The sequence below is a fragment of the Cadophora gregata genome (assembly GCF_030347475.1).
Source record: "Cadophora gregata isolate MNR1 chromosome Unknown scaffold_1, whole genome shotgun sequence".
Lineage (NCBI taxonomy): Eukaryota > Fungi > Ascomycota > Leotiomycetes > Helotiales > Ploettnerulaceae > Cadophora > Cadophora gregata.
Window position 1 is genome coordinate 3,737,975 of NW_026695924.1, and position 22,082 is coordinate 3,760,056.

The following is a 22,082-nucleotide window of genomic DNA, read 5'->3' on the forward strand; positions in this document are numbered from 1 at the left end:
GTGACGAGGACAGCTCCTGAAGCAAGTCCTGGCCATCACCCAACAGACATGGGGGACTTCAATCACCCTTTCGATGTCGCTAGGGAAGAGATGAAAAGTGACTGGAAAGTTAAAATCGCGGACGACCTTACCTTTGGGTTCAGTATCGCCAGCACCACTAGTATTGCCATTCACTTTATTTTCGGCCCAACGAGTCTTTTGGTCCGAACATGCTGTTTTGCGATAGTCTGTCCAATGGAATTTTATCATCTTCTCAAAGGAGTAGTCATCAGCCCTTTCTTCACTGCACGTTTTTTCACGACAGCAAAGGAATCGAAAGACGCCTTTCGTGCTACGTTCGTGTTGGCGGGGTATGTCGCTACTCTGCTGGGGATCAGGTTCATGTTCGCAATAAAATGGATGATGGGCGCTGTTTGGGGGAGGATCAGTTGGACTATTATTGTCTCGATTATTACTTTTGTGGCTGGGATAATGACGCTCGGTAGGAACGGCGTCTTTTATCTGAACAAACTCGGGCCACCTGTGCTCGATTGGATGGCGCGTGCGTACTATCTATCTCTAATGAAACTGGATGGAATACACTACTGGCTCTCGGAGACCAAGATTTGGTCAAGCTATCTCTGGGTGATGAGAGCTGCAGTACGTGCTGTTGTGTGGTATCCAAATCCGACGAGTCTCCCAAATTTCAAGTTCCCAGGACCAGGCTCCTGCTTTCGGGACCTCAACCTGGAAATTAGCAAGGGCCATTTTCGTCTACTTCACATACGACGACAAATTCCGTTTCTTGAGGTGTATGCAGAGCTCCAATCTTACACCCTCGGCGACAACCCGGAATATGAGTGCATCTCGTACTGTTGGGGCCAACGAGAAATGCAACACTCCGCCGGATGTTCTGAAAAGCCCAAGCATATGGTCCCAAAAGGAGAAGTCGACGAAACATGCTGTAAATTTCAGCCCATCAAGGTAAGCATGCACCTTATCGTCCTCAATGGTCGTCAACACTATGTTCCGACCAACGTCCATGACATCCTCCGCAGGCGCAGCTCGTTCCTCCGCTCATCATATATCTGGATCGATTCGATCTGCATAGACCAAATCAACCTGGAGGAAAAGAATCGCCAGGTACCGATGATGAGATCGATTTATGAGAAGGCTTCGCACGTCTATGTTTGTCTTGGAGAAGACAGAAATGCATGGCTCGCGATGGCGATGGTTAATGAGCTGGTTCTCAGTTTCTTCGTCCTCACTCCTGAGAACTTTTCTGTATACGTTTCGGACTTGTATCTTAGACGCCTCAGCGACAGGGATCCAGTACTCAATGCTCGTATTGAAGCTTTTTACCAGCTTTTATGTAATAAGTGGTTCACTCGCGTCTGGGTGTTTCAATAAGTTGCTTTCGCCAGCGCCGTCACCGTTTTGTATGGCAGTTCACGAATGATCTGGGAATATTTTGGGAATTTGGAATTGATGTTCTCAGATCCTAGATTTCACGACCTAGCGGCAGTTTTCACGTATTCTGGAGAAGCATTTGCGGATCGCAGATTCAAAGGCTTGCATCAGTTCATTGTCATGGATCACATGAGGAGGGAGAGAAGAAATTCCGGGATACTCTTTCGTGGCATTCCATTGGTGGCTATACTTCGACGTACGTCTACTTTCCATTCGACGGTACCGGTCGACAAGATATTTGCCGTTTTAGCTTGTGTGGAGAGATTTGAGACTGAGTTGAAAGAACTTATCGATTATACGGCCCCGCTGAAAACGACGCTTTTAAGAGTGGCGCGTCACCAGTTACACCACGGAAAGCAGCTAGAAAGCTTGTCATATGCTGGTATTGGGTGGTTGAGGGATGATTTACCGATAAATACAAAAGAACGGGTGGAAACTCCTTCATGGGTTGTTGATGTAAGCTTCTTTGCCTAGATTCAGGGGAGAATTGTTGAAGCTGCAAACAAGTGCTAACAAGAATCTTCAACGACTATAGTGGTCTCTTCCTCGATGGGAAGCCGGCACTGTATCCATTTCACCACAGCGCGGAACGCCATACAGGGCAGGTACCAGCAAGCGGGCAATGATTTCAGGACACGAGACTGTCAAAGATGAGGAAGAAGAATTTGTCACGAAAGTGAAGATACGCGGCCAAGTTCTGGACAGATTTCAATGCCTCACTTCGGTTTGTGATTCCAATCAAGAATCAGATGATGCTGCCTCGATCCTCATCGCTTTACCCAAACAAATGAGTTGGTTTCAAGAAGTAGAAGACTTCATCGCTACTCATTTATCCTCCATCACCCAAGGGGAAGGACAAGAGATCATGTGGAGGGTCCTGGTCGGTGATCGGGTACCCAACACGCGGCCAGCGCCTCCTTCGTACGGGAAGCACTTCCAGATGATGCGAACAAGTTTACTTGGCCTCCAAGCCTTCGTTGAAGAACATGGACCGGAAGACTTACCGAAACTCATGCAAGCAATTCGTGATCATGGCCCGTTTGGCGAGGTGTTTACGCCTGGAGAATTTGGAGACGTAACGAGAGATATGATACGTGGTGATGCGTTATGGGAAAGTCCCGCCTTCCCGAGGAGAATCGCGGTCACACAAGAGATGGGTTGTCTCGGGATGGTTCCGAAGGAAACAAGGGCTGGGGATTTGCTGGTTCTTTTCTGGGGTGCCCAAGCTCCGTTCGTTCTCAGAGAGAGGTTTAGCGTGGATGGCGCGAAGGAATACCAGATTGTGGGAGAGTGCTATGTGCATGGAGTGATGGATGGAGAGGGTGTTGGTAAATACGAGGAGCAGGACTTTGTAATTTCCTGATTTTGACACACAAGTGATATCTCTCCTAGCTAACGAGTTCGAATAAGATTTTCCTGACCAAAGACCTGTGATACATTGAGCAAACATATCCAAAAAATATGTACAGAATTTAGATAAGTTGAATACATCAATTTTAATTTAACGACATATAGCTTTGGCCAAAGCCGAACTTCAACAGATATATAGACTCAAGTGATCAATCAAGGGCGGTGCATGGCTGGTTCCTACGGCAGGGAAACCGAGATCTCTTTCCCAATCTACGTCTTGGTGGTCGATCCAATATCACCCCATCGAATGTTCGAAAACACTACATGAGTATCTGGGTGCTGAGACTGAATATTGGACGGGCTACCTTGTCCAGTAGTGCAAGGTCCATTGTTGCCAGAATCTAGCCACGCCATATTCTGAGCAGCATCGTTCCAGATGCTCATTGCTAGTACCACTGCACATCAAACAGGTTAGCTTCGATTCTCTCTCGATTCGAAAGGTCGAAAATTGATTTGATTCTTCTTTCACGAAAGACTTTGCTCAACTTACTTCCACGTCCCAAGGCTTGGCCCATTCCCGTCATGCCACCGGTTGTACCTTCATTCCCACAAGTGGAGATTGTCCCACCATTGCCAATCTGACGTCCATTCTGAATATATTTGCGTGTAATCTGAGAAAGTCTTCCTCCACTAGCCGCAAATTGCGTGATGACTGTGAACGGCTTACTGGTGTCAACAGTCTTGCCAGGACCCCAATAGTTCCGCTGACCGCTCGCGTATGGATTATAGCCACAACCGCCTTTATCACAAGTGTTTCCTTTACATGGATGAGGTGTCATCGCTGTGGCCATAGAATTTGACTCGAGGATATCCATCTCACTGCAACAGAAGCCTTGGCATTGTGCATCGCAGTATCCCTTTCCAGCACCTGCTCCAGACCCACCATTTCCACCACTTCCATCTGCAGCCATCTCTGACAGATAGAATGCGCCATTCTCTCCGCAGGGTAAAGTTGAAGTGTCGACATCTACCGAAAGTTCCTGGTTGAGGAGGTTCATGAGAACATATTTGCCATCAGCACCCAAAAGGTAGATGCGGGGGCTTGCGTTGTTGACGCCGCTGGTTGTTTTGACGTAGTGATACATTGTCACAGCATTTCCTGAGGTAGAAACTCCCATTGCCGCGTAGTCAGCTGCAGTTCTAGATTCAGCAGCTCCACGAGCAAACCTGGAGTCTTGATCCAGGACCACGGAAGTGTTTTGCTGAACACAGCCTCCTGATGTGGTGCATTTCCATGTCGGAAGCGGAGGATACTCCTCTGCGGCATGTACTACAGGGCTGACTGCCAGTAGCAATGCTACCAAAAATACTGAAGAGAGTTTGGAAGACATTGTTGTGTCGTAGATACTTTTACAATGTTTTCCTACAATAGGGACTTGATAGGAAATTCGTGAGGGGACATCGTCTCCATTTATTCCGCCCCCACTCTCAAATAAATTCCTGGTTCCTTTTAGGCTTGATATTTACGGAGAGTCCTTATATTGCCTGATCGGTATTCGAAGTCTTGTGACAGACAATATCAATCTCTTACAGGCAACCAGAGCATATTAGCCTGTGGAATGCATGGGTTTGCGCCAAGGCGGTCCGGCGCCCGCAATATATTCGAGACGCTGAAAGAATGACATTGGTTTGAGAGCTTCAAGTAGCATTAAAACTCTACTTTATTGTTCAATTTACCAACCTGAGTCATTTATTGAGTATCTGTAGCAAGAGTGACCAGCGGAAGCAAACCTCCGCGAAAAAAGGGTGACAGCTGATTAAGCGAGCCATGAGCAAACAAAGACCGGCAAGTCTTAGGACTCTACAAATCTAGCGCCCGGGGTCTTAATTGTGAACTTGGGATCCACGTCGGAGACCATTTGAAACATCATCAAACATGCATTAAGGCCTTTACACGCTCGTTTCTCGACAAAAATTGCACCTCCCCTGGATGCTTGTTGACTGGTGCTCTTATCTAAGAAATCGCAAAAATTGAGATTTGCAGCTTCTTTCAGGGCATGGGTCTCTGCAGAAAGACTCCGAAAGAAACTTGCGCTGTCATTATTTTAGTTTGCTCACTCCGCTTATGGAAGATCCAAGAATTGAGGATCGTAGGCCCACTGGCTTTATTATTGACATTTTGGATCAAGCTTGCTAGCATTCGGTTGAGGTTATTGCTGAATTTTCGTCAATATTCCCGAAATCACATCTGTGCGGGGCATGTTTGGATTTGCCGAAACAGGTAGACAACTTTCAGCTCTGACATCAAGTTGACCTTCACTAAAAGAATGTTTCCAAAGTTTGGTTTTTTGTCCTGCAAAATCACATCCAACACAGCTGGTTGTCTCCACTGCAGCGTTCCAAGGTTGTTTTGGGATAGGCGAGCTGATAGGCAAGCGATAGCTAAATAGGCGGGGGCGGGGCAAACAGGTACCTTATGTTTCCCTTTCTGCTATCAACAGAATTGAGGATTTCTGTCCGCTTCGAGACTCCTTTCCTCTCACGATCTTGAAGCTTAATGACCTGGTCATAATCTCCTCATTACAGTCTTATGCACTTTATCTTGATTATCTGGCACATTCTGCATCAAAATATTCCTTTCATTGTTAGGAACCCGCATCACAACTTTGCTCTCCGCCAAGACCACACCCCCCATCCTTGAATTTGGTGGGAGAAGCAATCTTGAAGCCTTTACCGAGCTGGATTAGGATCAACACGACATTATTTACATTATGACAAACTAGTAACGATACCATTGAACCCGTTCTCATTAATAGATCTCACGTGAGAGGCTTGACTTCTGCATCGCGTCAGAGTTTTCTTCGGTCACTTTTTCGTCTCTACTTCTCGGTCACAGTTTATCGTCATGGCTACGCAAAAATTAGTCATTGGTGTAGATGTCGGTGGTGAGTACTTCAATATAAAATGGGAGATATAACGATGCTCATAGGCCATTTTATAGGGACGAACACCGACGCAGTTCTCCTTGAGCCCACTAAGTCAGGACCCGCAGCTGTCATATCATCGTTCAAAGCCACAACAGGTACAGATGTCACGACGGGAATTGAAGAAGCAATTCGGACACTCCTCGAGCAAGCCAATGCTTCTCCATCCAGTATAGCTAGTCTGATGATTGGGACTACAGTAGGCGAATTGATCTCAGATGGTTTACAAGAATTCTACTGACTACAAAGCACTTCATCAACGCCGTTGTAGAACGAGACACCTCGAGACTTGAGCCCGTAGCCATCCTTCGCTTGGCTGCTGGAGACTACATGAAAAACACCCCACCATTCATCGACTTTCCTCCGGCTTTGACGAAGAGTTAGTTCACTTCTTCCGCTAGCCCTGAGCACTGTTACTAAATAGGAAACAGTCATCAATGGCTATGGTGCCAGAATATCTGGAGGCGTCCAGATTGACGGTTCAGAGATCGGACCAATCAAAGAACATGAGATAATCGAACATGCAAAAATCATCAAAGCGAAAGGACTTCAGAAAATTGCAGTTGTTGGTATCTACTCGCCCTTTCATGAGAAGTACAAGCAAGAATACCACGTTCGCGATGTTCTCAAGAAAGAGCTTGGAGATGACGTAGAAGTTGTTTGTTCGAGGGACAGTAAGTTTGAACTTTTCTCGATAATCTGAAAGCAGCTATCTGATGATAATACAGTCGCTGGCGTCGGTATCTTGGCTCGAGAAAATGCAGCCATTCTGAACGCATCGATCCTTCACTTCGCCAAAAGAACAATCAACGGTTTCAAGCGAGCTATGAAGCGTCTCGACTTGAAATGTCCCCTCTATCTGACATCCAACTCCGGTCAACTTTTATCATCCCAAGAAGCAATGCTATTTCCGATCCAAATCTTCGCATCCGGAGCAACAAATTCTATCAGAGGTGCTTCATTCTTGTCTTCAGCAGGTAAGCAGACAGAGAGCCGATACGTGATTGACATTGGAGGAACCACAACAGATATCGGCTGTCTTCTTCCAAGTGGCTTCCCTCGACTGGCCAGCGCATCAACAGAGATTGGCGGGGTAAGAGTCAATTTTGCAATACCTCAAGTTGAAAGTATTGGCCTTGGAGGAGGATCACTCGTGCACGTTCCTGAAAAGAAAGCGGGAAGGTTCAGTATAGGACCAGACAGCGTTGGTCAAGCTCTGAGGGAGAAAGCGAAATGTTTTGGTGGCGACTCGTTGACAGCGACGGACATCATGGTCGCAGCTGGAGTGGCTAAAGTGGGTACCTCAACCCCTGAAGTCCTGCTGGAAACGATAGAGGCGGCGAGGAAAAAGATGAAGATCATGATTGAGGATCTGATTGATAGGATGAAGACATCGCCAGAGCCATGCAATCTGTTACTGGTAGGAGGTGGTGCCTTTCTGTGTCCTTCAGAATTGGTTGGAGTTGCTTCAATTGAGGTACCCGAGCATTCTGGGGTCGCCAATGCCGTGGGAGCTGCAGTGTTCGTCACAAATATTCTTATTTTCAATTATTTGCTAATTTATGAGCAGTGCTGAGATTGGGGAGGCCGCGGAAATTATGGTCGACAACGATAAAAAGGACACCACATTGATTGAGGTCAAGGCAAAGGTAATCGCTGCTGCCGTAGCCAGAGGAGCAAAAGAGGCCGAAATCCGGATCATCGAAGAAGATGTTTCAGGAATTCCATACATCGAAGGAAAATCCAAGATCGTGGTGAAAGTGGTTGGACCTGTGGACTACGGCCGCTTCTTGAGCAACCCTGAAGTCGATAGTCCTGAATCATCTACTGACGAGGTCTATGACGAAACGAAAAAGTGGGAAATTGAGGATGTCAAGGCTTTCACTGAATCAAATATTGACCATGAGACGTACAGGCCACACATCGATAACAGTCGAGTCTGGCATCTGTCAGAGACAGACGCCTACTACATCTCTATCGGTTGCTATATTCTTGGCTGTGCAGGTGGAGGGGCACCTTACGGCTCATATCTGGAGCTTCGACAAGTCCTGCGTGATGGTGGGGATGTCACGATCATTGATATCGAAGATTTAGCAGAAGATGCTCTGTGTGGACCAGTAGCTGGAATGGGAAGTCCAGTCATTGCCATCGAGCGACTTGGTGGAAATATGATTGGTGAAGCTTGGGAGGGTATGCAGCAGCATCTCGGCGTCACTTTTTCAGGAGTGATGGCTGCAGAAATTGGTGGTTCTAACGGATTTGCCCCTCTACACATTTCAAATGCTTACAAGATTCCTTGTGTCGATGCCGATGTTATGGGTAAGAAGTTCCCTCGAGATGTTTAAATGTGTGCTGATTTTTGGCAACTCCCAGGCCGAGCATTTCCAGCTTTCGAGATGAGCTCTCTCTTCATAGGAGCCAAGGATGATGACATCAACCATCTGCTCCCCGTCTGTTTAGCAAGTGGCGATGGGACGACTATGACATTCAGCACATCAAAAGATGCACTTGCTGTGGACAAAGTTCTACGAGCAATCTGCATAACCATGGGGTACGAACCAACCCGATCCCTGAATCTGATACAAAGCTAACCTTTGTGGCTCTACAGTCTTGCAGCAGGTATATCCGCTCGCCCATGTACCAAGACCGAACTCCAGCAATTCAGCATCCCCAGATCCCACTCTCTAGCCTGGCGTCTCGGCCGTGCCGTCGTACGAGCTCGCGCCAAGGGCACAATCGCAAATGTCCACCACGACCTGATCACAGAGTTCGGCGGTCCCCGAACAGCGAAGAAAGTCTTCGAGGGTAAGATCGTGGGTGTCGGAAACACGACTTACAAAGGTCATAGCTATGGTAAGCTCATCATTGAGAAGCTCAAGGACTATGAGAAGGAGAGTGAGGCGGGTGAGAGTGACGACTTGGGACCGGAGAAAATCGAAATTCCATTCAAGAATGAGAATCTGCTTGTTGAGGCGTTTTATAAAACTGGAGAGAAGCAGGTATTTCCTTATCGAAACTCGACTTCAGTGATAAGAGGACTGACATTGGTCGTTGCAGATCCTGACGATGGTTCCTGACCTCATCATGGTGCTCGACACGCTCACAGGCGAGGCTTGCGGTGTGCCTGAGTATCGATATGGTCTAAAAGTCACGGTTATCGTTGCTGCTGCTCATCCATTGTGGACGAGTAAGCGTGGTCTGGAAATTGCTGGACCCAAGGCATTCGGATATGACTTCGACTTTGTGCCTTGTGGAACATACAAGGGTGTAACGAGTGTGATAGATGAGTTTAGACCTAGAAGCTAGAGTTAATCATAATCAAGCGTGGTAATCATGCACAAAATCGTCATGAGATTCCCCCCATTTAGTCTCTATGGCCTTTTTTGCTTCCAAAAATCCAACCGATCGCCTCAACTGCCTACACTCAGTTGAGCTCCGAACAGCCATTCATGTAGCTGGCCCTCTCATACGGGGCCGTTACCTCTGGGACAATGGTGTTCGATCGCGATCCATCTCAGCACACAGATACGTCATCTCTTTACTGCAGACGCTGCCCCTGCTAAAGAAATTGATGCTGTCGCTGCGGAGCGAAGTACATTTTCGTTCGAAAGATCCTTCATGTGCTCACCAGATCATCCTGAGAGACCTACGCGGCCTACACGGTGTTTGATATACATTGGAGCACTTGAAATAGAGGATTTCCTTCGGAATCTTCACATATATACGTTGTGGTGGTGACTTTATTTAATGACTAAGCCCACCATATCAAAGTTTCTCAATGCTGGATCTAAAATCGATGGCCTGTACCATTAGATCAACAACTTATGTTTTAGTTCTGCATCCTACAAAAGCTTGCTTTGCTACACGTAGAGAAATCAACGGTTAACGATTAAACCCTCCATTCTCGTTTGCCATGGTGAATGATGTTCCCTTACATGGTCGTGTGTTGACACAATGACCAGTCAGTAACCACACAGCAACAACAGCCGATGGATGCCACTATCTCGCGTCTTGACATCACCAGTCAAATCACCAGTCAACCGTAAAGATTACCTAAAATCTTTTCCCAGAGTGGGACATTCTCCCTCAAGCATATAGCCAGATCTGTCTCGAAGAAGTCCCAAAATTGCCATTGCCGCTTCCAGCCCCCCATCCCAGACTTTGCCGACAACCCCCTCACCACCGCACTTCCCACAATTTCTCATATTTTGTCTGGCTTCTCGCTACCCCGTATGGACATCTTATATTAGATCACATCATAGCATAAAGTGGAAAACATCTAGAGAATCCGTATCACATCATAAAAGTCGTACTGATTATACTATGCGAATCCTCATGTCTCATTCCTGAATTTCCTTGCAGTCATAGGCCATTATATACCCACCACTTTAAAAGTTCCCCGTTCCCCCAAAAAAGAACCCCTCAAAGAGATCCAACCCTCCACTCGCCTCACTAAAATCATGCCCCTCGCCCACTCCTTCCCAGCCCATCCCCATCCCAAGATCCCCCGTAAAACTCGCATTCCCATTTCCCCCACCACTCCCTCCTCCTCCCCCTCCATTTCCGTCCCACCCCGTAGTCAAAAAATCCATACCTGGAGCATTCGTGAATGGGAATTGCATCTCTTGATACGGGTTCGTGGAATATGTGGATTGCACTGCCTGAGAGTAGGCGGGGCCTTGAGCTGTGCTGGTTATGGCTAGCTCGGGGGAGTGTATGGAGTTGGAGTGAGATTGAGCGGAAGGAGAGGGCAAGAGGGAGGGATCGATGGAGGAGTTGTCAAAGGTGGAGAGTGGCGGAGAGATGGCGTAGTCGGAGGGTGAGGTTGCCTGGCCTTGGTTTTGGGAGTTTGAGGTATTTTGTCTTGAGGGCCCAGCGAAGTCAAAACCACCCTTGACGTCTGAAATCGCGCTTGGTATTCCGTTGTTACCGCCGAAGCCGGGTGTTGGCGATGTTTGGCTTCCTAGTAGATCGTTAAGGCCCATATCGAATTGTGGCTTTGGCCTTTGCTTTTGTGGTCTTCCACTTTGTCTCAAATTCGAATTAGAGTTTGAATATGCTTTACTACTGCCGTTGAAGTAGTCGGAGCTATTATCGTTTTGGTGCGAGTGGTTATGCGATCTCTGACGTGTGGTGAGTCCTTGTGCGGAAGAGCCGAAGCCTGTTGTTGACATGCACATCTGCACAGTGGCTTTTGACATGCGGTCGAATGCGTCACGACACGCTTCTGCCGGTGGGCATTTCTCGATAAGGTCACCTAGAACGGAAGTTGCAGCTAGAACGGTGAAGTCGACTTCGTCCATTGTCTGGAGTGAATTGTCAGTAATTTCTTTCGCTGAAAAGAATAGTTAGAGATCCGCTTGGAGGTAGGCAAACATACCAAACGACTCCGCACAATAGCCGAGTGCCAGATCGCGTATAGGAACGATATACCAGCCATAAACAAATGATGTGTGGCGAGAAATGTATAATTGACAAGATGCACACGATGCAACTGCCTGTACAACCTCAGCACCTTTTGCCCTGCCTCCGCGACCTTCAAAAACACCCTTTCCTCATCCTCTCTCAGCTCCACATTGTGAACATTTGGACTATTGACCTCGTCGCTAGTATTGAATTCGCCTTCGAACATGGGCGGCACGCTCAAGCTTTGCCGGTAGAGCATGATGACACATTGCCAGTAATTCAGCTCGAGGAATTCTACGGAAAACGCGACGCCTGTCTCACGTTTAGTAGGGGCAGAGTTTTTCCATTCCCAAAGTCGCTTATCGATATCGATTCTCCACGAGCGGAAACTATCATATTTTGATAAGAATGGCGATGGCAGTGATGTGTGCATGTATGGATTCCGTTGATTGGCACCTCCTGCTCGAGCTTGCTGCGCTTGTTGATGTTGCAATACCTGCAGGATCTCAGATTGGAGCAGCCGGAGCCTGAAATAATGATATGCCGCATGCTTGTAACTGGGTTCTGAGGCGCCTCCAGGTGGTTCCTGGAATCCAGATGGTGTAATATACTTATCGTCTAGCAATGAAGGAAATTCCGTAGTAACGACTTGGTCTGTGATACCAAAGGGGCGACCAACACACGTCGAGACCAACCGATCGAAAGAATACGTGCACCACCATAACCTTCTCCTGAAATCGCGAACCCATTCTCGGCGTCCTCTTTCACGGGCACTCCGTTCCCTTTGCAGTCGCGCTCCATCAGAATCATCCTTGTCCTCAACAGTCTCCTCAAGCCCAACATCGATATTCTTTCCATCCTCATAATGCAATCCCAGATCAACAGCCAGCCTAACAGCCACCCCAATAATATACCACAAACCGGGCGCAACGGGTCTTAGCAGCGCAAACCCGGCGAGTAGTAACACAGCCTGCAATTCCTCCAAACCTCCACCAAATCCATCCGTCCTATCAATGGAACTCGGCGAGCTCAGACAAGACTCCAGATGCACAATCGCAGAGGCATGGTACTCTTCGGGCTGACACTGTTTTGCTGGTCCAGATTTCTTTTTCTCGTCGCTCCTACCCTCCCTCTCCCTCTCAGAATCACCTAAGAAAATGCCGCTTCCAATGGCAAACACGATGTTCAGCATATACAACTCTCTCGGCGTCCTAACCCTCGCATCACCATCCGCATACGCCAGCTCAAACATCTTCATAAACTCGCCACGATGCAAGATAGGGATCTGAGGATTTGCATGCTCAAAGTAGAAGTCCACCAGTCGCTTGCCAATTTCTTTGGAGGGGAAGGGCGCTTGTTTGATGGTGGGTTTGGTGTGTAATCCGAAGAAAGAGTCGCGCATAGACGTTGACCCTGATCCAACAGCTTTAGTAGTGACCGGTGGTCTTGATGGGCGGACACCACTTTTGTCGCTATTTGTGCCGGAGACAGAGCTCTTGACAGCAGCGAACACAACTCTTGCGAATGAAATTCCCGAAGTCGAGCCCAGATATCTGGAGTCTGAAGCGCCTTGTACAGACACGCTGCCGATGTTGGAGACCAGCTTGTTGAGCTTTTCAGATTCGTCTTGTTTCTTGTTCCATGCTGCCTCTTCTGGAGAGGGTTTGTGGATGAGTTCGGAGGAGCCATTGAATGGTGGGGGATCTTCCGAGGCGGGTGTTTGGATACTTGTTGGGTCTACGCCGGGGCGAGATGCGTGGTCGAGGACTTCGGCTGGGGCGAAGGATATGTTGTTTTCTTGGAGTATCTGTTCAAGGTAGCTTACTCTAGACTCCAGGTAAAAGACGTAGCTGTGATCGTCAGTCAGTATCCCTATATCTTATCCCTCATGTCGAATCAACATTCCCTGAGATACCTCCACCTATACTTCTGCTGGCACTTCATACCTCAAGGATCTCCAGATCCCAGGGAACACCAAAGAAAGACCACCAACTCACCTTCTAGGAATCTCCCTCTTTGTGATCGGATCATATCCCACGCACTTCACACTCGCCTTCTCACAGCTTGCACAACTCGGCAGCCGCTGATCACACCTATTCTTCCTCAACCTACACCTATTACAGGCGCTTACATTGCGGAAACTACTACTTTGGCCGCCGACCTTGCTACCACCTCCTCCACTTCCATTGCCAGTCACTGGTATAGGAGGGACTTCTACGTCCGGCAGACCTTCGAGGCTCTTGGGACTGAGGGCTTTGTCGGTTGAGTTGGATGTGCGTTCTGGTGAGCTATGGCGGGCACGTTTGGAGGGGTACCCGCTGTTGGAGGGAGGTGAACGTGAATTCATATTGTCCGTCTTTTGTAATTCCCTTCTGCCTTCACTACTCTCGATGTTTCTGGCCCTTCGACTGATCTCCTCTCCACCCAACAAGATATGGCGGGGTATGCGCCTCGCTCCAAGAGCTGTCTCTATCCTATCTCGACCTTCAATCGCTCCGATATATTCTGACGCCGATCCGCGCAGAGGTCGTGCGGCAGCTGTTTACCAGAGGGCTGGGTACGCGGTGTCGCTGCTATTTGCAACTGCTCTCATGCGATATGGAGGTTGCGATTGAGGATCTTCGACTAGCCGTGTTCATCGTGCTCCTCTATCTGCCACTTTCCAGTATGTCCTCTGCCAGTCACAGCTCTGTGTGCAATTCCTTGCGCTTCTTTCCGCTGGTGGTGTACGAATAGCTGCACTGACAAGGCTGCTTGGTAGCCCTCCAATTCCAGCCGCGCAAAGTTCGAGTCCGATCCCAAACCGACTGTGTGTATGTTGACGCTGACGTCGAAGTATCAGAACCGGATGTCGCCTCTTTCCAGCTCCCTCTCGTACATGCGAATTGGCAAGGTCATACAGAAAAACAAGCAAAAATGTCGATGCGATCGAATACCCATCGGCGACCCAGCGGCAGCCGCGTGCTTGCGTGGGATTTTCCCAAGTCCCACAGAGGCGGGAGATAGTGACAAGGGACAACGCTAGGGGGAAGACCCAGAGATAGGGGATTGATAAGAGCTTTAGCGAATCAGAGACCTGTTATGGTAGCGGACGTGGTGCTGAAGAGGGATTAGTGTGGGATGGATAAGGAGGGGTCTTAGGTGTAGGTATCGAGTAAAGATTGGATGGTTTGAAATTGTTAATGGATGGTGGAGTTGCGAAGTTGTGATTGAGGGACTTTTGTTCTGGGTGGCAAGTGATGAAGGTCGATGTGAGGCGAGTATGAGAGCAGAGATAAAATTACTAACACCAGCTAGTAGCAGCAATTGGATCAAGTATTTCGAACTTCGGTGCATATGTCCTTCAAAGACAGTCGCAGGCTATAATATCTGTGTTGATTGGAGTGGGGGTATATTCAACTCGAAACCTGGGTCAAAGTGCAAACATACCTCGGCACAGGATATCGCATCCCTCCATAGTGATCTTTCACAATTCGGTTTCCGATTACTGGAATCCTACTTTGATACAACCATGGATTAACATACTAGTCATCGATAGGAATCCAGGATCTGGGTTTAGAACCGCAGCTGAAAGTTACTGGCGCGACAAATCCAAGATATCTTACCATTCGCTAAACTTAACCATGTTCCGAACCGCTAGATTAAGCTGTATTGTTGTTGTTACCCCCGCCATCATCGACCCTTACCCAAATGCATTTCTCTCAATACCAGAGCATACTAACAGCTTTATCCAAATTGTATATGGCAGGGACATAGATCTAGAGATGCGGAGTAGATACCAGGGAAAGAGGTCTTGGATGTAGGTAGGTAGCGAACAAAGACCCCAAAACACCCCGGTTTTTGCCTCGCTTCGCACCATCCTCTGTTGTTATCCTCGCTGAGCAAGCAGTCTCTTCTCCAAACAGCAGATATTTTTTTCAGTCTTTATTTGCATTTATCGATATTCTCTAGACTAGATATCTATCCAATCATGTCGTCACGAGCCCTGGAGCATGTAATAGTCGCCGCCACCAGCGTAGCCAAGCTGGTCGTAATTGAAGCCTTTCCTGTCTCCGTCACATTGCACTGTCTCCTCACAGTTTCGAAAATAAACACATCTTAACTGCTGCTCACAATCACGCTACGCTCCCATGCAACGCAGCGCAACGCAACGCCAGAGCCGGATCAGACTCGCAAATTGGAAGAAACAGAATAGTAAGTAAAAGTTTCGTTCCATCAGATCAAAGCAAATGGGATTAAATAGAATCAAACGCCGTATTAGAATATGCATGCATGCCCGCCCAATTCCAATTCCAATTCCAATTCCAATTTCCTGTTTTCGTGCCCGTTTCCGTTGCCGTTTTGAACCTAAGCGCCGTAAAAAAAATTGTGAACTGAAAGGAGAAGAAGAGGTAAAGAAACGCTAAGGGATATATCTATCTAATATTTGAATTTGAAATTGAGTGAAATTGAAGATAACTGGAGATTGAAGATTGAGGAGAATTGGAGGCTGAAGGTTGAGATGGTGAGGGGAGATGTTGAGGTGTTGATTGGTGGTGGTGAGGTGGTGAGGTGGTAGTGAGGGATCATCAACGGCCATCTGATAACGGATGTCGTGATCGTCGAGCTGTCGAAGTTTGATGGTAGATGGCCGAATGCGGCTGATGAGGTGAAAAGGGTGTTGTAATACAGATTATCCTCCAGAGTAAAGGGTAGAATCGAAAGATAAGGTAGACTGCAGGTGGGTGTTGACAGGATTTTGAACCGAATAAATAATTTGTTTGAAAATTTCGTTAAAGTCGTTGTTGAATTCTGCTTGCTCTTCTTGCTTCTCGATAAAAAAAAATAGAATGTATAAGAATGAACTTTCCGCGAGGAAAGGACCATCACTTGATGATCAGGGGTATCGTCTAAAGTAAAAAATCAAAATCATCTGTCGTGTCCAGCTCCAGCTTCAGCTTCATCTCTCCCCTCCCTCTCCTCCACAATCGCATTCGCATTGGCATTCAAAAGCGCCTCATCCAGCGCCGCCACATGCCCTTCAAACCCCAACTCCAACTCCTCCACACATTCCTCCTCCGCCTTCTCATCCTGGACGTCCATCCTCCCACCCTTCTCCGTCATCCTTAACGAAATGACCGCACCACCCACCGCAATCAGCGCACTACACCACCACGCCAATCCACCATACCCACACCTCAACCCAACACTAAACAAGAACCCACTAACCGTCGGGCCAAACGCCCTCGACAAACTCGCCGTGCTAGCAGCAACCCCATTAATAGTGCCCAGCATCAACAAGCTCGGCGCCGAGTTCGTCAGCAGAATCGCATTCGCCGGGTACGCCATAGTGCTAAACGTGCATTTCCAAATAACGACGAAATACACACCGATCATGCGTAGCGATGGCGGGAGGAGGACCAGGTAGGGAGTAGTGAGGTAGAGGATTGGGTAGGAGAGGGCGATGAGGCGGAAGAGGCCGAGGGCGCCGAGGCGGCGCACTACGAAGGGGAAGAGGAAGATGGTGGCGAGCATGGAGTAAAGGCCTTGGATGGAGAGGATGACGCCGATTTCTTTGGTGTCGAGGCCGTAGCCCGAGACAAATTTAAAGGGGAGGTTGAAGTGCGACGTGTCGGTTGGGAGTTCGGTGGAGAGCATGGTGGGGAGCATGGCGTCGAAGGTCATGGTGTGGCTGGAAGAAGTGTTAGCATTTGCTCTTCAATCTTATTCTCATCCTCTCTGAATGTCATTTTTCGATTATCGGGAATTTGGCGTGGAAAAGACAATTCGGTTCGGTCCATATCGACTGTCTCGCTTTGTTTGCTTTTGATGGCGGGGATGACAGAAACGAAATATGCACACTTACTAAGCCAAGATCCCATAGCCGACAATATTCAGAACGACCTGTCTCGTAAACGCCTTGGTAGCAGCTGGCCTCTCCCTCAGCATCAAGACCTGCGCCGGCGCATTCAAATCCAATGCCTCCTGCGGCTCAGGCGAAGGCGTCGAAGGCAATTTCGGCGACCCATCCGTCGTGCGATATCCAGGCGGCTGCTCGTCATCACTCAACAACGACATGACCTCGTCGAGATCAGCGGCCTTCTCGCAGCGACTGCTCTTCGACTCGGCGCATCGTGTCACCTTGCTCAGGATCCATTTCCCTGCCTCGAGGCCCGGGTCGCGACGGTATTTCTTCTCGGCGTGCGTTTCCTCGAGGAAGAGGATCCCGATGATCACGCCGCAGGTGACGATTACCGTGCACACCAGATTCGGGAGGAGGTAAGGGAAGCGCTCCCAGATGGTGCCCTTGGTGAATATGGACGGGTAATTTGTCACTGGTCTGGCTAATGCGCCGCCGAGTGTTGGGCCGAGGATCGACCTGAGGAGAAAGTAATGTGTTAGATGACATTCTTGTGATATGTGAGAACTGACAAAGATTATCATGGGACTAGACTCACCCGAGACACCACACGAATGGCATAATAGTATAAGCGCGAGCTAATCGATTTGTCAGTTCCAAGAACTCCAGACGCAACACTTCCACGGCCGCCAAAACGACCTGTCGGATTCCGAGCGCTGGGAAACTGGGAAAAGTGCGGACTTACGTTGGTGTTCCTTGACCGTGACCATTTCCGCGACTGTGGTCTGCAAAACGCCGATATTCCTAGATGCACCGACCCGTCAGAAAAAAAAATACCTTAAAAGGGAAACTTTCGCATCACATTACCCACCCCGCTCATGCTCAATCATGCAAGGGGGTTCCGGGAATTTCCAAAACGCAAGAGAACCACAAAAAGGTAAAATCCGGAATGGTACGTACCCGTTCAAGAGACCTCCCAGCGCACGAGCTAGTAATGCGACTGGCAGATTGGGCGCGAACCCGAAGATCAACATGCTGAGAGCCGTACCAGCCAGTCCCGTGAGAAGAACTGGTTTCCGTCCAACTCGATCACTCAGTTTTCCCCATGCGACACCCGACGAGAACTCTGCGAAGGCGAATGCTGAAGTGACCATGCCCGCATATACTGATATCTCGGACTGGTTGTGGGCAACGCCGAAATCCTGGATCATGAAATATACGTATGGGAAGATGGACATAAAGGCGATGGGTTCGCAGATTCGGCATAGTGCTGGACGGATTCTGTTAGTTCCATTCTCCAGAACCTGTGTCTTCTGTTTTTCTTCTTCTTCTTTCGTCCAGGCTACATGGAGGGGTGTCCAACTCACCCAGTATTGTCATCTGTCTAACAGGAAATGGCGGGGTCCCTTTCCGGGAACCCATATGCTGTGCGCCACCCATTGCGAAGGCTGCAGCTCTCGTCTCACAGAACCGACTTGTTGACTCGAGAGTGTAGTCTCGGGAGTGTTTCGTTTGGTGGTGGAAGTTGTGTGGTGAGGCGGATCGAAGAGGATTGGTCTAGCACACTGAGGGGGGGAGCTGATTTGCAAGCTGGGGACCATGTGAGGGTTATATGCTTTTTATTGGGAGGCGAGGCGGTTGGTAGTTATCTTGATATGTCGTGATCAAGATATTTTCTTGCCCGAAGGATGGATGGTTGCCCTGCACCTGTAACCCGAGAATATGTAGGTGGATGTTTTGAGTGGTCGAGTGCGTCGAGGGAAGATGTGTAAGTGAGTAAGTTTCCGGCGGGGTGAAGAGGATGTTTGTATGGTGCGGTAGTAAGTTGATCTGCTGTACGATGTCGAGATGAGAATGCAAGCGGGAGAAGTACTCGTGGGAGAGAGGGAAGATCGGGAGAATCAAGCAAGATGTGCAAAGGTCGAGCAAATGAGGCGCTTCATGTACTTTACTCTACCTGACCGCCATGGGAGAAATTGTAAAGCTATTAAAGTACCGGCCGGCTAGCGGCGTCTCCTCGTAGATTATAATCCATCCCCTGTCCTTGCCTGTCTGGGTGGTCTGGTCTTGTCTTGTCTTGTCTGATGGGCGGTGACGAAGCGTTAGAAGCCAAATAGACCTTCTAGTCTAGTGCAACACGGGGAAACGCTGAGTGCCATGCCGGTATTGGAAAATTATGGGCAATCTGCTTTGGGGTGTTGTACGAGTAGAGCAGAGCATTCTTTCCGGTCCTTCACTGGTGCGGTACTGTTTGCGGGCCTGCCGTGTGGTGCCTGAGCCAGTCCCATCCTGTACCTATCAACTTAAACATTTCGTGTGGGTCCTGGAGGGGCAGCCTTGGATGGGCCACGAGCACAAAGAAAGTCAGGGGTAAAAAGAAGCAAGCCCTGACTACAGTAATCGTAAATTTCAAACTCTGGAAAGCTACTGTACTGTAAGCTAGACGCCCTGCCATGCCATGCGCTGCCATGCCATGCCCTGGGTGAGTATCAGACGGTGTCCAGTAGGCGAGCTCCCTGTCACGGCATTTGGGCCGGTTGGGCAGGGGAGAAAGAGCCTCGGACCCTAGCGAGAACCGCTACTGGTATTGGGGGTTCCAGCCGCTGGGGGGGGGCGAGGGGGGTCATCGGGGAATGCGGAAATTCTAGCGACCCCTTCCCGCCCACAGCAAATGAGCGTGCTCGCGGGGGTATCGAGGAGTCAGTTCCGATGATCAGGGGTCGGACCCTCCCTGCTAGACGCTTGACGCTTGACTGCGTGGTCGCTCGCTCGCTCGCTCGTTAGCTAGGTAGGTAAGGTAAGGTAGCATGCCAGTTAGGCCATGGTCAGTCTAGTCAGGTCAGGTCAGGTCAGGTCAGGTCAGGGCATCGATCATTTGTTTAGAGCTAGCTGTTTAGCAGCTGGTTAGCCGAGCACAGGCCTCTCTTCTCTGGCGGTGTGTGCGACAACGCAAAGGGAGTCAGGGAGGAAATCAAATCAGCTTGGGTGAGATGGAGAATAATGATGGGTCCATGGAGATGTGCCCGTATGACAGATATCCAGCCAGCCAGCTGGCGTGCGCACAGCGAAGAGTGAGTGAGGAGTGAGTAAGTGCGGCGGAGGATGAGGTCGGGTACAGGTGGATGAGCTGCTGCTGCTGCATGCACAGCTTATCTGTCATATCATGCCAGATGCCAGATTCCTTTGCAGCGACGTGAGCCCGTAACTGTAGGCACTCTCTGTGTTGTCTCTTGTCTCTTGACTGGCCCGCTCGGCTGTCTCGAGATGCGATGCCATGGCATACCATCGGTCTGGTGCAGCGGTGCGGTGAGAGAAGAGAAGAGAAGAGAAGAGAGACGACTTGCACGCCCGCCCGAATAATGATAGAAAAGGCCCCCACTCCACGACATCATATTGCAGGCCATGCCATGCCATGCCACCCTGCGCGCTCTGGGATGCAGTCCAGCCCACTCGAATCCCACCAGCTGTGCAACGACGAATCAGCGATGCAAAACAGTCCCAGCCCAGCCGGCCGGGGAGAGTCAAAGAGCGCCTTTCCAATCCAAACGTCCAGTCGCCATACAGTATTTCTGGAGAAATAATATGTGGCCACGGCACAGGTGGGAAGAGTGGAAGAGTGGGAAGCGTTTGGTTTAAATTTACCCACATCCCTGACACCACGTTGCGACGAAGGGTGCCACAGAGCCACCAAACCAGCGCGCTGGTTCTGTCGATTATTGCAGGCCTAAGAGCTGGGCTAGTACAGTATGGGGTTCCTGGTCGAGAAGCAATTAATAGCCATGCGAGCCCTGCTCTTATTTCATTCCTCGATAAAGGAGCAGGCAGAGGATCTTGGAAATGTGATGAGCAGAATACGACAGATAATTGTGCCGTGCCCCGCTCATGCTCCTGCTCTGCTCTCTTTTCGGATCGCAAGAAAATTGTTTGCTTTGTCTCATCTGTTGTAAAGTTCATTTAATTTGACATCTCCAGCTGGCTGTTCGTTCACTGTTCAGCGGCTCTGAACTTCTGGTGGTTAAGTAGTGACAGGCCCAACGGCGTCAGGGGCTCGGGTCGTCTAGTAGTCGCACACTATTTGTAGGCTCCTGGAGTCCTGGTCCTAGATAGCTTCAATCCGGTAGCTACAGCAGTCGTTCCGAGGACATTGCTCCGGGCCCCAGGCGGTCAGATTTGGCTATTATTGACGCCTGACGAGTGAGGCAGTACGATAGCTCTGCTGATCAGGAACATCATCATTAGCAGTGTATGATGCGGATGACGGAGGCGTGCTCCTGAGAAGGAGGAGTTTTCGCTGTTGTGATTTCTTCTTTGGGGGCATCATGCTTTGAAAAGGTAGCAGAGGTGGTCACGACTCATTCGGGCCCGAGTGTACATGCCACCATGACACTTTCTTTCCAACAATTGACTTCCTGACATGCAGTGTTCATGCATCAGATCTGGTGGCACTTTTTTGTTCTCTCGTCTGTCCTGTCCAGCGTACCACCAATCCAACAGCCCAATCGACCGACCCGACCAAAGAAAGAAAATACTTGTTCCCGACTGCCTAGAGAAAGTTCCAACGGCGTCAATAACCAGTCTTACGAACATGTCCGAGCCCCCCTCCCAACTCCCAATTCTCCTCCATCAGCCCACCGCGGCACATCATTATTTCTCCCACTCCCTTCTCCCTCTCCCCTCTGCCACCCTCCAAAAGCCATGACCACTTCATCACCACCCAGCGTAGAGTTTTCAGGGATCCCCCAGCCAGATCTTAGCGCTCCCAGCTCGCCGGAAGCGGGCTGCCTAAGCTCGGCCCCTCACCCTGGCTCGCCTCGAGCCAGGCCAGGCTCCAGGGCTGCAAGTGGTTCGTTCTGTCAAGGGTAGAGCAGAGCTAGACTGTGGTGGGATTGGTCAGGGGCTGGGAATTGCGAGGGGATGGACATGGGGGACAGAGTGGCGTGGGACCATTTTGTTCATGTGATCTTGTCTCTTTGGTAGGGGAGGGAGCGATGGAAGGTGTTCCGGAATCCGGATGCCGGGGAGGAGGGTAGGGGGGAGAGAGAGAGAGTTTGGCT

General features: G+C 49.3%; 6 protein-coding genes across 6 annotated transcripts; 3 read left to right on the plus strand and 3 right to left on the minus strand.

Annotated features, from left to right (window-relative positions):
• Nucleotides 1–48: 48 nt before the first annotated feature.
• ONS95_001213 (uncharacterized protein) lies at nt 49–1,389 on the plus strand (the record flags this gene model as incomplete). The annotated part of the gene is made up of 1 exon (XM_058494398.1): nt 49–1,389. The coding sequence occupies one exon, from the start codon at nt 49–51 to the stop codon at nt 1,387–1,389; it is 1,341 nt and encodes a 446-aa protein (XP_058364601.1).
• Nucleotides 1,390–1,434: 45 nt separating this feature from the next.
• ONS95_001214 (uncharacterized protein) lies at nt 1,435–2,812 on the plus strand (the record flags this gene model as incomplete). The annotated part of the gene is made up of 2 exons (XM_058494399.1): nt 1,435–1,905; nt 1,985–2,812. The coding sequence occupies 2 exons, from the start codon at nt 1,435–1,437 to the stop codon at nt 2,810–2,812; spliced, it is 1,299 nt and encodes a 432-aa protein (XP_058364602.1).
• Nucleotides 2,813–3,069: 257 nt separating this feature from the next.
• Nucleotides 3,070–4,190, minus strand: ONS95_001215 (uncharacterized protein; the record flags this gene model as incomplete). Its single annotated transcript, XM_058494400.1, has 2 exons — nt 3,070–3,254; nt 3,350–4,190. 2 exons carry the CDS (start codon nt 4,188–4,190, stop codon nt 3,070–3,072), a joined length of 1,026 nt encoding a protein of 341 aa, XP_058364603.1.
• A 1,106-nt stretch (nt 4,191–5,296) lies between these two features.
• On the plus strand, nt 5,297–9,110 carry ONS95_001216 (uncharacterized protein). The gene is made up of 9 exons (XM_058494401.1): nt 5,297–5,744; nt 5,801–5,982; nt 6,033–6,162; nt 6,215–6,457; nt 6,512–7,304; nt 7,354–8,102; nt 8,157–8,334; nt 8,392–8,782; nt 8,841–9,110. Exons 1-9 carry the CDS (start codon nt 5,705–5,707, stop codon nt 9,087–9,089), a joined length of 2,955 nt encoding a protein of 984 aa, XP_058364604.1. The 5' UTR covers nt 5,297–5,704; the 3' UTR covers nt 9,090–9,110.
• A 954-nt stretch (nt 9,111–10,064) lies between these two features.
• Nucleotides 10,065–14,869, minus strand: PPR1 (Fungal specific transcription factor). The gene is made up of 4 exons (XM_058494402.1): nt 14,795–14,869; nt 13,187–14,687; nt 11,164–13,039; nt 10,065–11,089 (listed from the first exon to the last, which is right to left on the minus strand). The coding sequence occupies exons 2-4, from the start codon at nt 13,534–13,536 to the stop codon at nt 10,172–10,174; spliced, it is 3,144 nt and encodes a 1,047-aa protein (XP_058364605.1). The 5' UTR covers nt 13,537–14,687; nt 14,795–14,869; the 3' UTR covers nt 10,065–10,171.
• Nucleotides 14,870–16,097: 1,228 nt separating this feature from the next.
• Nucleotides 16,098–18,468, minus strand: ONS95_001218 (uncharacterized protein; the record flags this gene model as incomplete). Its single annotated transcript, XM_058494403.1, has 6 exons — nt 16,098–16,860; nt 17,035–17,547; nt 17,627–17,666; nt 17,774–17,832; nt 17,989–18,298; nt 18,396–18,468. The coding sequence occupies 6 exons, from the start codon at nt 18,466–18,468 to the stop codon at nt 16,098–16,100; spliced, it is 1,758 nt and encodes a 585-aa protein (XP_058364606.1).
• Between the last annotated feature and the right edge of the window lie 3,614 nt (nt 18,469–22,082).

Coding starts and splice junctions, on each gene's coding strand:
- ONS95_001216 (XM_058494401.1), top strand. CDS start 5,705: ATGGCTACGCAAAAATTAGTCATTGGTGTAGATGTCGGTG. Junction 5,745..5,800: donor CATTGGTGTAGATGTCGGTG/GTGAGTACTTCA, acceptor GCCATTTTATAG/GGACGAACACCGACGCAGTT. Junction 8,335..8,391: donor GCAATCTGCATAACCATGGG/GTACGAACCAAC, acceptor GTGGCTCTACAG/TCTTGCAGCAGGTATATCCG.
- PPR1 (XM_058494402.1), bottom strand. CDS start 13,536: ATGAATTCACGTTCACCTCCCTCCAACAGCGGGTACCCCTCCAAACGT. Junction 13,040..13,186: donor AAGAGGGAGATTCCTAGAAG/GTGAGTTGGTGG, acceptor TGACGATCACAG/CTACGTCTTTTACCTGGAGT. Junction 11,090..11,163: donor CTATTGTGCGGAGTCGTTTG/GTATGTTTGCCT, acceptor AATTCACTCCAG/ACAATGGACGAAGTCGACTT.